Raw genomic sequence first — 11,725 nt, forward strand, 5'->3', positions numbered from 1 at the left:
AATAATCCATCATAAATCATAACCGGTATACACACAAACAAAAGAGAATGAGAAAAGTTCATATGAATTGGATGTGTTCAGATGAATCATCGAAGAGATCCATGAATAAGAATAGGCGCTCCAGTTGCGAACAGCAGATTATACCTTCCCCTTCTCCTTCACCGCAGCCTCCTGTTGGACTTTCCATGCACGTTCCTCCTTCTTTCGCATTAAAATCGTAAACAGTGTCATCGTGACAAGCGAAATTCCTATCCACGCGAACTGAACTCCGAAGTTCAGGCCAACTGTATAGAACACAGGTAAGAAGAACAGTTCTAAATATAAAGAGGGAGCGAGGGACAAAGAGAACGACGGTGCTTACTCTCATTCTTCGTGTTAAAGAGGATAGTCCGCACAGTCTTGGAGACGTTGTAGAATGGCGACGCATAACCATACTTAAACACGCCTGGGAGGACTTCTATGGGCACGGACGCGACGGATACATTTGCTGGGCATGCTCGTTAAATGGAAATGCATTTTCTAAATAAAATATTACTTACAAATGATCCAAAGTATGAGAAAGAAAGGTGTGAAAATTGGCGTGAGGACGGTGATCACGGATTCCATGGCTAGTCCTCTGAAGAATCGTGAATGACTTGATATAGGTAAATGTTATTGATCAAGAAACGGACTTACAATGCCAACATTCCCATCCAATTCATTATCCAATAAATAACAAATCCAGAATGTCCGAATCTAAGTAAATCCGATTAGTACTCGAATCACTGTGTAACAAGGAGAGTCGACGAGGAAACGTACACTCGGTCAAATGGTGCTTGGAACGCCAAACTGAGCATGGAGAAGAAAGCCTGTAAAAAATACAGCGCGTCAATTGACTGAACTTCACGCGACTGAGCGGCTTGGAACTCACAGAAACGAAGAAGTAGAGAACGAAAGGGATACATATGCGCATTACAACTAATGATTCCAAAGTCAGATGACGGTTGAGTCCAGAGACCAGGACGCGTGCTTGATAATTCATCATCTACAGTCGAGATTAGGCCCTTTGGGTTACTACATGGCTAAGCCTTGAAACTTACGCAAATGATGAACTAAAAATGCACGTTTCTAATGTCAGTTATTTCCATTTTCGTCTATCTATGGGAGGGGGCGCTCACCGATATAATTAGTAAGTAAATAAGTCCGACATATCCAACAGCTGTCGCACTACATAAATTAGACAAGAATTCAATTCAGCATCCCTCTTTACAAGGGTCGAATAAAATACGCCACGCACACAGGTGCATCAAATGGTCGTAAATTATTGATTGTAAAATACATCGGCTGAGTAACAACAGTCGGTGCTCGCGAGAGAAGCGCCTGGAAGTCAGCAGACGTGTTTGCAGCGAGTTGTTGAGAGTTTTGCAATGAGAATTCGTCCGCTGCCTCCATTAGAGCTTGGATGACCTACAGAGGAGCCGACAAATAAGTAAACATTAAATGATTATGTATAGATAAATACGTACCAATGGCTGAATGAATTCTGAGCTGTAGGAGGGATGACGATAAGCCCGACAAGAGCCTATACATATGAGATATAATACGTACTATCCGTCCTCATTCCTAGCCTCATTAACAAATGTAGTCACGGCGGAAGATCCATTGTACGAGCCGTCCACGTTTGCAATAGCGGTAGTAAGGTTAGCCGATGCACCCCTATTAACTGTAATTCAGGACGAATAAACATTAGAGAAACTAGTCAGGAGAAAACGGCACTCACCCGATACTACAACCCAAACTTTCTCCTGCACAACGGCTTCTTCGATGTCACTTAAATAACCAGGGAATAGCGACGCATCAACTACCCTCCAGCTCATTTGTTCTGGCATTCCTGTATTGTTGCGGAATGCCTGAATGACTGTTTGGCCTATCGGTCCTCCATCAAAGTCCTAATAAATCAAGCAAAAAGATTAACATATAAGTACATAGCAGAAAATGATACAGTGTGAATAAAAGAGACGGGAGAAACACGTACAACAATCCATCCCTCTAACTTGTGAATATAGGCACTGACGTTATAAAGTGACGCCCAGAATATCGAAAGCACAGCAAATATAACAATAATCATCAAGAACGTCCCTCCTCCAACAGCTCGAAAATACATCTTCCTTTTACCAGCAGTTATAGGATCAGAAGACCAGAAAGATGCTCGAAACGGGGGAGGAGGTGCAGATCGAGAGTGAGATTTTTCGGAGCGGAAATGCGCTTTGGTAGTGGAATCGACATCGAGCGAGTTTGTCCGTGTTCGATCGTGGTTTTGCTCCTGGTATCGAGAGGGGAAGTGTCCATCGTTCTGTGCATTGCCGAGGTGTGAGCTAGAGCCATCGACCTCACCAGAAGTTGGACGAACAACTCCAGTCCGGTTCAGATCCACGTTCGACATATCCTTGCAGCGCGTCAAAGGCAACACCAGCTCTTGGGAGTTTATGTGGAAAATAGATAACGGAGACGAGACAGAAACGAGCTTGAGCTTAAGAACAGGAGGGGAGAAAATTCAAGATACGAAGCACGATCTTATATCTGCACACAAATCGCGCCCACTCATTCGGTCATTTATCAGTAATCAGTACCTCACCGAACACAGATTGCGGGGCGGACTCAGGCGAGACATCACTCTTTATTCAGATTCAACTAAGCGGTCTGGAAAGAAAAAAAATAATGACGTTGTCATCGGGATGGAGAATATCTGTCTGACTGAGACAGGCCCACTTGGATCGGACAAATGATGGATTTCTTTCTAATATCCAATCCACACAAAAGAAAGTTGCAAATATCAGATCTGATTATGCATAGTATAGTTACTAACACGCACGCTTGGTAGGAAGTCTTGGTTTTATGATACTTGCGGCACGGCGAACAAGCGGTTTGTTGGTCTGGATGCGGATTATGAATAGAAGCAGTGCCAAGGACGAGGAAGCAGGATCAGTCCGAACCCGATTTTGGAAGCGTATTTCGCACAGGCAATATTACATAATTTCCGGGTCAAAGTGCTCGTAAAGTATTGTATTTTCTTTAGTCTGAAAGATACGATATTCAAGTTAAAGTTCCATCGAAATAATCATCTGAGTTACGAAAACATCTATATGGTGTGGATTATCCAAAAGGTAATGATTGTAAAATCGTGATAACCATGTACGATAAATCAGTAGGCCTAAGGTAATCAAATATAATGCGAATGTGGTATGTAAAATATAAAAAGAATAGCCAGATTCAACTCCTTCCTCTTTCAATGAAACCAGAAATCCAAAGGCACGAGGCACAGCTGATTGGAATGTTATACTTTCTCCTTGTCTCTCACAGCAACGTCCTGTTGAGCCCTCCACGCACGTTCCTCCTTTCTTCGCATCAGAATCGTAAGCAGTGTCATCGTCACTAACGAGACCGCTATCCATGCGAACTGTACTCCGAAGTTCAGGCCGACTAACAATGAAGGGAAGGGGATAGTTAGTAACCGGAATAAAAAGAGGTAGGCATTACGCACTCTCGTTCTTCGTGTTGAACAATATAGTTCGAACAGCTTTGGAGACGTTGTAGAACGGCGCCGCGTATCCGTACCTGAACACGCCTGGAAGGACTTCTATCGGTACGGATGCAACGGATACATTCGCTATGCATTTGTGTTAGATAGTCAAATGCGTTATCAATGGCGAAGTAGCACTTACAGATAATCCAAAGCATGAGGAAGAAAGGCGTGAAAGATGGAGTGAGGATTGTGATCATGGACTCCATCGCAAGTCCCCTTGAAGAAAAATAGAGTGAGCTCGGAGTATATGCTAGATCAAGGAAAGAGACCTACAGCGCGCACATCCCCATCCAATTCATCATCCAATAAATAACGAACCCCGAATGGCCGAAACTACATACAACTTGTCAGTTCCTCCGAACAACACACTACAAACAAGGTTAATTATGAGCTTACACTCGACTAAAAGGTGCTTGAAATGCTAGACTAAGCATGGAGAAGAAGGCCTATGGAAAGTAAAGGACGGTGAGCTGAAAGCTAAGAGACGTAGCACAGTATACTGATGACTCACCGAAACGAAGAAATAGAGGACAAGCGGCACGCATAAGCGTATTGCGATGAGTGATTTCAGTCGTAAGTGGCGATTGAGACCAGATACGGTAACGCGCGCTTGGTAGTTCATCATCTGGCAGGACGAACGTCAGACACATGAGAATAGATAAAGTGTGTCGTGGTCTAATGCGCTGACTTACACAAACAACAAACTAAAGACAAAAAGAATACCATTAGATTAATCTGAAACTTCTATCGTCATCGGGAATATTGACTTACAGCTATAATGAGCAAATAAATGAGTCCAACAAAATCAACTGCCAATGCTCTACAATAATCAAGCGATGTGAATCATTATTCTAGCATAACACATCAAAGAAATTGCAGCGTACACTGGGACATCAAACGGCCTTAAATTATTAATTGTGAAATAAAGAGGCTGGGTAAGAACCGTCGGTGCGCGTGAGAGGAGCACCTGGTAGTTAACAGACGAGTTCGCAGCAACTTGTTGTGAGTTCTGCAACGCGAAGGCCTGCGATGCTTCCAGAAGAATTTGCGTGATCTATTAGAATGGTGGATTGCTTAAGTAAATTTTGTAAAACAGGAATAAGTTAAAGACGTACAGCTGGCTGGATGAATGATGCGCTAGAATAGCGGAAAGTATTCAGGATTATAGCAGTATGGAATCCTTTGGGAAGTCCACTTACTAGCCTTGCTCATTCCTCGCCTCATCAGCGTGCGCGGTCACTGCAAGTGACCCATCATACGAGCTATCTACACTCACGATGGCAGTACTCAGGTTAGACGATGCACCTCTATTTACTGCATTTTCGAAGCGCCATTAGGATTAATAATATATCAGTGTATAGAACAATGAGAGTACGAACTTGAAATTGCAACCCAAGTCTTCTCCTTCACAACCGCCTCCTCAACATCACTCAAATAATTCGGAAACTGCGACCCATCAACAACGCGCCAAGTCATTTGAAAAGGCAATCCTGTATTGTTCTGGAATGCCTGGATGACAGTCTGTCCTATTGGTCCGCCATCGAAGTCCTAAAAATCGAGCAAGAGGAGTAACATATCAGTGTGCAAAGATCAAAATTGAAGGGGGGGGGAGGGGTGGAAGAAAGTGGACACGTACGATCACCCATCCCTCCAACTTATGAATGTAGTCGTTAACATTATAAAGTGACCCCCAAAATATCGCGAGCAGAGTAAAGATGCAAATAATCATCAAGAACGTCCCGCTGCCGACAACGCGGAAGTACAGCTTCCGCTTCACGCTCGTTACAGGATCGTTAGACCAGAATCGTGCCTGGAATGGCGGAGGGGAAGAAGGTGGTGCGGAAGAATGAGCTGCCTGGTGCTGCTGAGACTTCTTCTTCTCGTTCTCGGTACGAGAAGGCGTCGTAGAAGCTACGAGCGAATTCGAACGCGTCAGATTCCGGTCTTGCACTACACACCCAGTATCATCGTTCCCTTCGAACGTTTGCGTACCAGTATCGTCAACCCCACCAACAGTAGCATGAGCAGAGCTCGTGCTCTTGCGTTGTTTCGCGTCATCCACATCAACGTTCGACATCGTTTCACTTTCTTGTCTTTCGTTTCTAAGTAGTCGTTAGATTTAGAATAAGTAATCGCGTAGAGGACGAAGCACCAGCGAGAAGCCAAGACAAGACAAAAATTGCCTACCCCTCCCTACGGACTCAACCACATACTCTATATATAACGCGCCCAAGCGGGATCATTCTATTCATTCAGTAAAGTTCCTGAACGAACTCGACCTGTCGCTTTCCTTATCCAACCTGTAATAACGTCAGCTTAGGCTTAGCGTATCCATCGGTTGTCCAGCACCACATACGAAATTGAACGTAGAGAATGATGGATCGGACGAAACACCTGACTTTCCGACGCGTCGGTCCCTCCTCAGGGTCCATTCACTTCAGTGGCTTCACTCAGAAGCAAGGCAGAAGCACAGAAAAGGAAGTTCCGGTCTCGGCCTAACGTTATTTTCGTTATGTCAGCCTTCTTTGCGTAATGTTGTGGCTGTGCGATTAGATCGATCGTCTTCTCCGTCGGACGAGTGGCGTTGTTGATTATTCACCGAAAAAGAAAAGAAAAAAAAGAAGAAAAATATGATTTCATGGATGGAATTGCATTCTAATAAATAATCGAAAAATGACTTGAAAATTGAAAAGCGCATCGCATTGCGTGATAATAAATTGCAGAGATATTGTTGTATCAGATATCAGACCTTGCGTTAGATATCACCAAAGCAAAGCAAGAAAGGTTCATAAAACTAAAAAAAGAAAACTTTCCATCCGTATGGGAGGCACTGGTATTGAAAAGAAAACTAAGCGAGGACGAGAGCTCGAGGACAATAAAACAGGATATGGGGAGAGATAGGAGGAGATACGCAGACGGGGGAATTATTACACCAACCAGGGGGCGAAAGGGAGATATCCAATATCACTTCAGCAGCTGAGTTACAGTAACGTTAAACGAAAGTGTGTCGTCAAGATGTGTGAGTATGAGTTGAAGGGGTTTAAATGAGATATTGAGAAGATGAGATTGAGAGTGAGAAATGAGGTAATGAGATACGATGAATGTGGAATCAAAAATGAGTATGGAAAAAAAATGGTGAATATCGATATCGAGAGCGACGTAGACCAAGAAGTAAGAGGAAAGAAAACGAGAAAAGAAAATGCAGCGAGAGATTCAATCAATCAATCAAATAATAAGTCAATCAGCCAAAGCCAAAACCAAAGCCAAAATCCCCATCCATATTCACATTCACAATCACCACCAGTCAATCACTCCTTCACTCACTAACTAGCTGCCACCAGCAGCCTTCAACACACTCCCAACCCAATCCTCCACTCCATCTCCTCCTTCTCCAACACTACTAGCACCACCATTGCCGAAACTGAAATCCAAGAAACTATAAGACCCCGAACTACTTCCCTCACTCACACTCGACGCAACAGAAAGCGAATGCGCCACAGGAGCAAGCGCACGTGCCGAAGTCGGTGGCGTATAATAAAACTCCGAATGCGTGTTTGAGATATTCGAGTTCGTCGTGACTGCAGATGAAGAAGACTCGGCGCGGTCTATGGCTGCCGGGTGGGGCGAAGAGGATAGAGGAGAAGGAGAGGGAGAGGGGACTCTTGGCCTGCTCGGCGCGGCCGCTTCGTTGTTCTTGGTCTGCGGTTGACTGTAAGGATGAGCTTGGCCATCGAATTGCGATTGCGATTGTGATAGTGATTCCGGCTCGTCCGTAAGATCAAGTCCAAGTCCAAGCTGAATACTCGACGTATCAACAGGCAACTCAAGCACAGGACAAGGCGTCGACGGCCGTCTAATCGGCTCGTCTATCTCCAACCCTCGAATTCCAAACTCATCCACCCTCACTTCCCTCATCGTAATCTGCGGAGGTAGCGGCTCCGCCATTTGTTGTTGTGGTTGGGCTTGTGATCTACCCAAGAGGGAAGACAAAGACCTCTTCGACGCAAGACCCAATAACGACGCCTTACTCTTCCTTCTCCCAAGACGCGGGGGTGACAAACTCCCCGAAGGCGAAGGCGCAGAAGAAGAACCACGAGAACTACCCCCAGCAACACCTAAATTCGGACTACTCGACGAATGCGAAGTCAACGACAGCCTCTCTGACCCAGTTAGCTCAACAGGCGTAACAGGTGCACTTCCTCCACTGCTACTCCTGCTCATTCCAAGACCCAGTGGGAAAGGAACTGGGTTCCCGATTAACGACTTCCGTACAGCTTTCTTCGCTGCGGACGGCGAAAGTGGCGAAGGTAAGTCAGACTGTGCGCGCAACGCGAACATCTTAGTGCTCAATCCCGCCGTGTCAAGTCCGGGCTTCGCCATAGCCGTACTAGGAGGGGGTGGAATAGAAGTGCTAGGCGACGGGCTTTCGGGATTCGAAGACGGTGGTGTATTGAGTGAGATAGGTGAGTGTAAAAGACCGTCTGGAGAGGATAGATTAACCGAGGCGCTAATCGAGGAATCCGTCTTCGTATGTGAGCTCGCTGCAGTCGTCCTTCCGTTCAACACTGGGGACGTATCGGGAGGAAGAACAAGACTTGGTAGTATGATAGGAGGTGTAGGTGTAGTTTCAGTCTCCTTTTCGGCTGCGTCACTTTCCACCTTTTCGCGAGTAGCTTCATCTGACGTCCTAGGAGAACGACGGATCGTTCCCTGAGAATGCAACCCCGTTTCTCCTTCATTACCCCTCTCCTCCTCTCCCTCCTTCGCCTTCTCCTCATCTTGATCCTCTTCTTCTTCCATTTTCTCGCTTGTCTCTTCCTCGGAATCTGGCTCCTCACAAAGACTAGGAATCTTCACATCTCCAAGCGGTCCATCCCAGATATCCTTCCCCTCACAAAGCACCCTCAAAAGCGGCGGACTCATCATCAAACTCGGGCAAAACACAAGTAACAAATTGCTCAATGGCATCTTCGTCTCCCGACTCGCTCTTGCCGTAGCCGAGATCAATTCCGTCACAGTTCTTAACAAGTCTCGATTCTCCTTGGGTAAACGAGCAATGAGCACTGAAAGCGCGTTCAACAACGTCGCTGATATCGTGCGTTGAGAAAGCGCGGGGACTGCGAACGTCGAGAGGGACGGTGCTTTGCGTACTTGGACGCTATCGCGCGGACCGGATGGTAGACCAGGTCCTCGAACGCGCTCAATGCCACTGCCACTACGTCCTTCTCCGGAAGCCTGCGCATCATTCGCTTTGTTCATATTGTTCTCAGCTGCCAGCGCAGCCTCAAAATACGGCATCAGATGGCGTGTCAACAACGGTTCTGGAACTGAATGGGCAACGCGGCGTCACGTCAATCCGGCGTAGTGATAGACAGTCAATTAAGAATAATTAGACACTCTGTCAATGCAAACATAATTTAAGGGTAAAAATATACTCACGTTCGCGTAAATAAGCCTTCAAGATCGACGACACCGCATGCGGGTCGATCTCGCCAGGTCCGCACTCACGCAGATCGTAGTCCGCGCCGGAGTCAAACTCTGCACGGAGCTTCGAGACATGAGTTGACCGACCTGAAATTCTGTATTTATGAGATAAACGATTTCTAGTCAGTGAGCGGACCGCAAGAATTCGAAGCGAAAAAAGTGAAAGAAATACGGACCGGAAGAGACCCTCTTCTTGAACACCCCACTTGACGATGTGCTGCGCACATCGCACCACAAGTGCTGGTAAACTCCTACCCTCAAGATCAATTCCGTCTGCACTACAGTCGACGCCAGCTTCACAAGCTGTATCTTGTACACAGAGCTCAAGTTCTCTTCCAAAAGCCAGACCTTTCCCATTATTAAGACCCATAAGCGGTCTGCGTAAGCATCGACCGAGGTTTGGTCCTGATGGCCCATCCGTGTCAGACAGCGACGCAGAGTGCGAGTTGGTATTCGAGTTGATAGACCAAGTACCCGAAGGACTCGCCCCGTGTCTACGCATAGCCTTCTTCGCACTCGACGGAGGATGCTGAGCCGGTAAATGTCCATGCCCATGTTGACGATGGTGCTGTCCATGCTGCGACTGCCCGTGTACATTCGGGGTCGATGCTGACGACGTATGGCTAGAGCTACTGCAAGCTCCAGCCGGCATCTCGTGTGCGTCCGAGTTTGAAAGGCTAGACGAGCTTCCACCTAATGCACGGCCCAATTTATCGACCGCTTTTCGTGCAAAACCAGCTGCAGGCGCCAGCCCCGCGCTCAGACTTACCGCTGTCTGTCGGAATCCACGAGCCTGGATACTCTGTAGGCGAGTGCGCTGGTGTGCAGGACGCAGCGTCGAGCCGTTAGATGTGTTCAAGCTCACAGGAGGATGGCCACCCTTTTGAGCATCCGCGTTCTGATTGATGCTTCCTGTAACCGAGCCCGTAGACACAGACTCAGAAGTCGACAGCGACGCCTGCGACTGTGATGCAGTGTTGTTGTTAGACGACAGAGCAATCCACGGATCGAGCTTCGAATTAGCTTTGTACTGCGCATACTGATGCGGACGTTGCTCCGAGCTCATACTGGATGCGATGCTCGCTGACGACGCAATCTCAATCGAAGGTCGTGAGTCCTTCGTACTCGCGCCTGGCGAGGAAGACGAGACAGAAGTAGTCGAAGAGTTCGCTGTGAGTACACCCATACCAGTATCGCGAGTTGACACGGACGACGAGAGTGCTTCGGATTCAGAACCGCTCATGTGGCCATGCTCAGACGTGCGAGCCTTGGAGCCTGACAATCGGCCGATCCGGATGGAGAGGGAACCACGTCTGGGTGCAGTTTGTGGCTGACAGCCGGGTGCAGACGCGGGAGAAGAGGAACGCGAGCTAGAATGACCCGGGCTTTGTTGTCGTTGCTGTTGCTGCTGGTACTGTTGGAGACTATGAGCCGAGTTGTTGAAGGCTGATGGTGGCGCAGAAGCGAATGGGAGCTCGTCCTCATCGTCCTCATCCTCTTCGCTATCAACCTCTGGGAGACCAAAATCGGCATCAGTCATGAGTGCGCTAAGGCGCTTGCCTGCGCCCATATTCATATTTCCAGCTGGTGAGCCTGCACCCACGGACGGGAGAACAGTGTGGCCGGAGTTTGTTGATTCAGCGAGGGAAAGCGGTCGTGGCGTGCGAGAACCAACAAGGCGCACGGTCCGCAACGTCGAATCGCTCTTGCGCCAGTCGTCGGCGATGTCCTTCGCCGTCTGCGTATCAGCATCTTCGCGGCGTTCTCGTTCTCTGCGCAGAGGCACGTTGACGTCATGCCCTACTGATGCTACTGATGCTTCTGTTACCGTAGGGACCATCTCCTGCTGTGCTTCGGCCTGCGTGACGGGAGCCGACATGTCCGTGGTCGAGAACGGCGGAAGCGGCTTGCTGCTCCGATCCAATGCAACCCAGTCTCCTGAAGAAGATTCGCTATGTGAAGATGTTGCGGAAGATAGTCGGGACAAGTCGGGCTTTGGCGGCAGAGGCGGCGGGGGCGTGGTAGGCGAAGTCGCTGCCGTGCGAAGCGAATGAATAGACGCCTGAGAAGCGTTCAATTTTCCCTTGAGCGCGGTGAGTGTATTCGAGGCGAATTGAAACGTGAGCTGTTTCGCAGAGGATGTTCGGGAGGGAGGCCGAGAGAGATCATGCAGGTGAAGCCCAGAATGGCTGTCGACCGAGGACACGTTGGTTTCTGTTCGGCTAAGCTCCCGTCCTCTTGTAGTGTTGCCCATAGCGCTGGGAGGCGGCGGTGGCGCAGCCAATGGCGACGGCGTGGATGCTACCGTCGGTGCGCCCATGATCTTTGTCAAGTCCTCTGACTTTTTCCTCCGGCCAGGCCATCCAAACCTCAATTTGCTAGTCGGTTGTGGTGAAGGCGGAGGTGGCAGCTGGTGCTGCTGCTGCTCTGAGTTGGTGAGAGAGCTCTCCGCCTGACCCATGGCGGAAGTTGTCAGAGGAGGAGGGCGACGAGCAGGGGAGAAAAGGCCCCTCGCGGAGCTCGGAGGTGAGGTGAAAGGCGAACTCGCGTTGTGCGCATGTTGGTTTGTGGCTGTATCGCGGTGCATATCAAAGAAAGAAGGGGTGATGATGACAGAGGACGTCGACAACGAGGTCGTTCTCGAACGCGAGGTCTAGTCGGAGCAGATGTCATCATTAG

The 11,725-nt window shown here is 48.1% G+C and overlaps 3 protein-coding genes across 3 annotated transcripts; all 3 read right to left on the reverse strand.

The window, feature by feature from the left end:
• Positions 1-138: 138 nt before the first annotated feature.
• On the reverse strand, positions 139-2,927 carry FOMMEDRAFT_108265 (uncharacterized protein; the record flags this gene model as incomplete). The annotated part of the gene is made up of 15 exons (XM_007266786.1): positions 2,852-2,927; positions 2,749-2,776; positions 2,015-2,679; positions 1,760-1,928; positions 1,588-1,702; positions 1,506-1,527; positions 1,277-1,446; positions 1,158-1,206; positions 1,080-1,091; positions 911-1,024; positions 799-848; positions 676-735; positions 540-616; positions 362-487; positions 139-284 (listed from the first exon to the last, which is right to left on the reverse strand). Exons 3-15 carry the CDS (start codon positions 2,420-2,422, stop codon positions 139-141), a joined length of 1,518 nt encoding a protein of 505 aa, XP_007266848.1. The 5' UTR covers positions 2,423-2,679; positions 2,749-2,776; positions 2,852-2,927.
• Positions 2,928-3,234: 307 nt separating this feature from the next.
• FOMMEDRAFT_20295 (uncharacterized protein) lies at positions 3,235-5,767 on the reverse strand. The gene is made up of 15 exons (XM_007266787.1): positions 5,750-5,767; positions 5,555-5,664; positions 5,199-5,473; positions 4,942-5,110; positions 4,762-4,876; positions 4,678-4,699; positions 4,447-4,616; positions 4,334-4,382; positions 4,255-4,266; positions 4,074-4,187; positions 3,959-4,008; positions 3,836-3,895; positions 3,702-3,778; positions 3,521-3,646; positions 3,235-3,459 (listed from the first exon to the last, which is right to left on the reverse strand). The coding sequence occupies exons 2-15, from the start codon at positions 5,637-5,639 to the stop codon at positions 3,314-3,316; spliced, it is 1,470 nt and encodes a 489-aa protein (XP_007266849.1). The 5' UTR covers positions 5,640-5,664; positions 5,750-5,767; the 3' UTR covers positions 3,235-3,313.
• A 1,122-nt stretch (positions 5,768-6,889) lies between these two features.
• FOMMEDRAFT_134259 (RhoGAP-domain-containing protein) lies at positions 6,890-11,633 on the reverse strand (the record flags this gene model as incomplete). Its single annotated transcript, XM_007266788.1, has 3 exons — positions 6,890-8,889; positions 9,002-9,141; positions 9,223-11,633. 3 exons carry the CDS (start codon positions 11,631-11,633, stop codon positions 6,890-6,892), a joined length of 4,551 nt encoding a protein of 1,516 aa, XP_007266850.1.
• Between the last annotated feature and the right edge of the window lie 92 nt (positions 11,634-11,725).

Source organism: Fomitiporia mediterranea, assembly GCF_000271605.1.
Source record: "Fomitiporia mediterranea MF3/22 unplaced genomic scaffold FOMMEscaffold_6, whole genome shotgun sequence".
NCBI classification, from domain to species: Eukaryota; Fungi; Basidiomycota; class Agaricomycetes; order Hymenochaetales; family Hymenochaetaceae; genus Fomitiporia; species Fomitiporia mediterranea.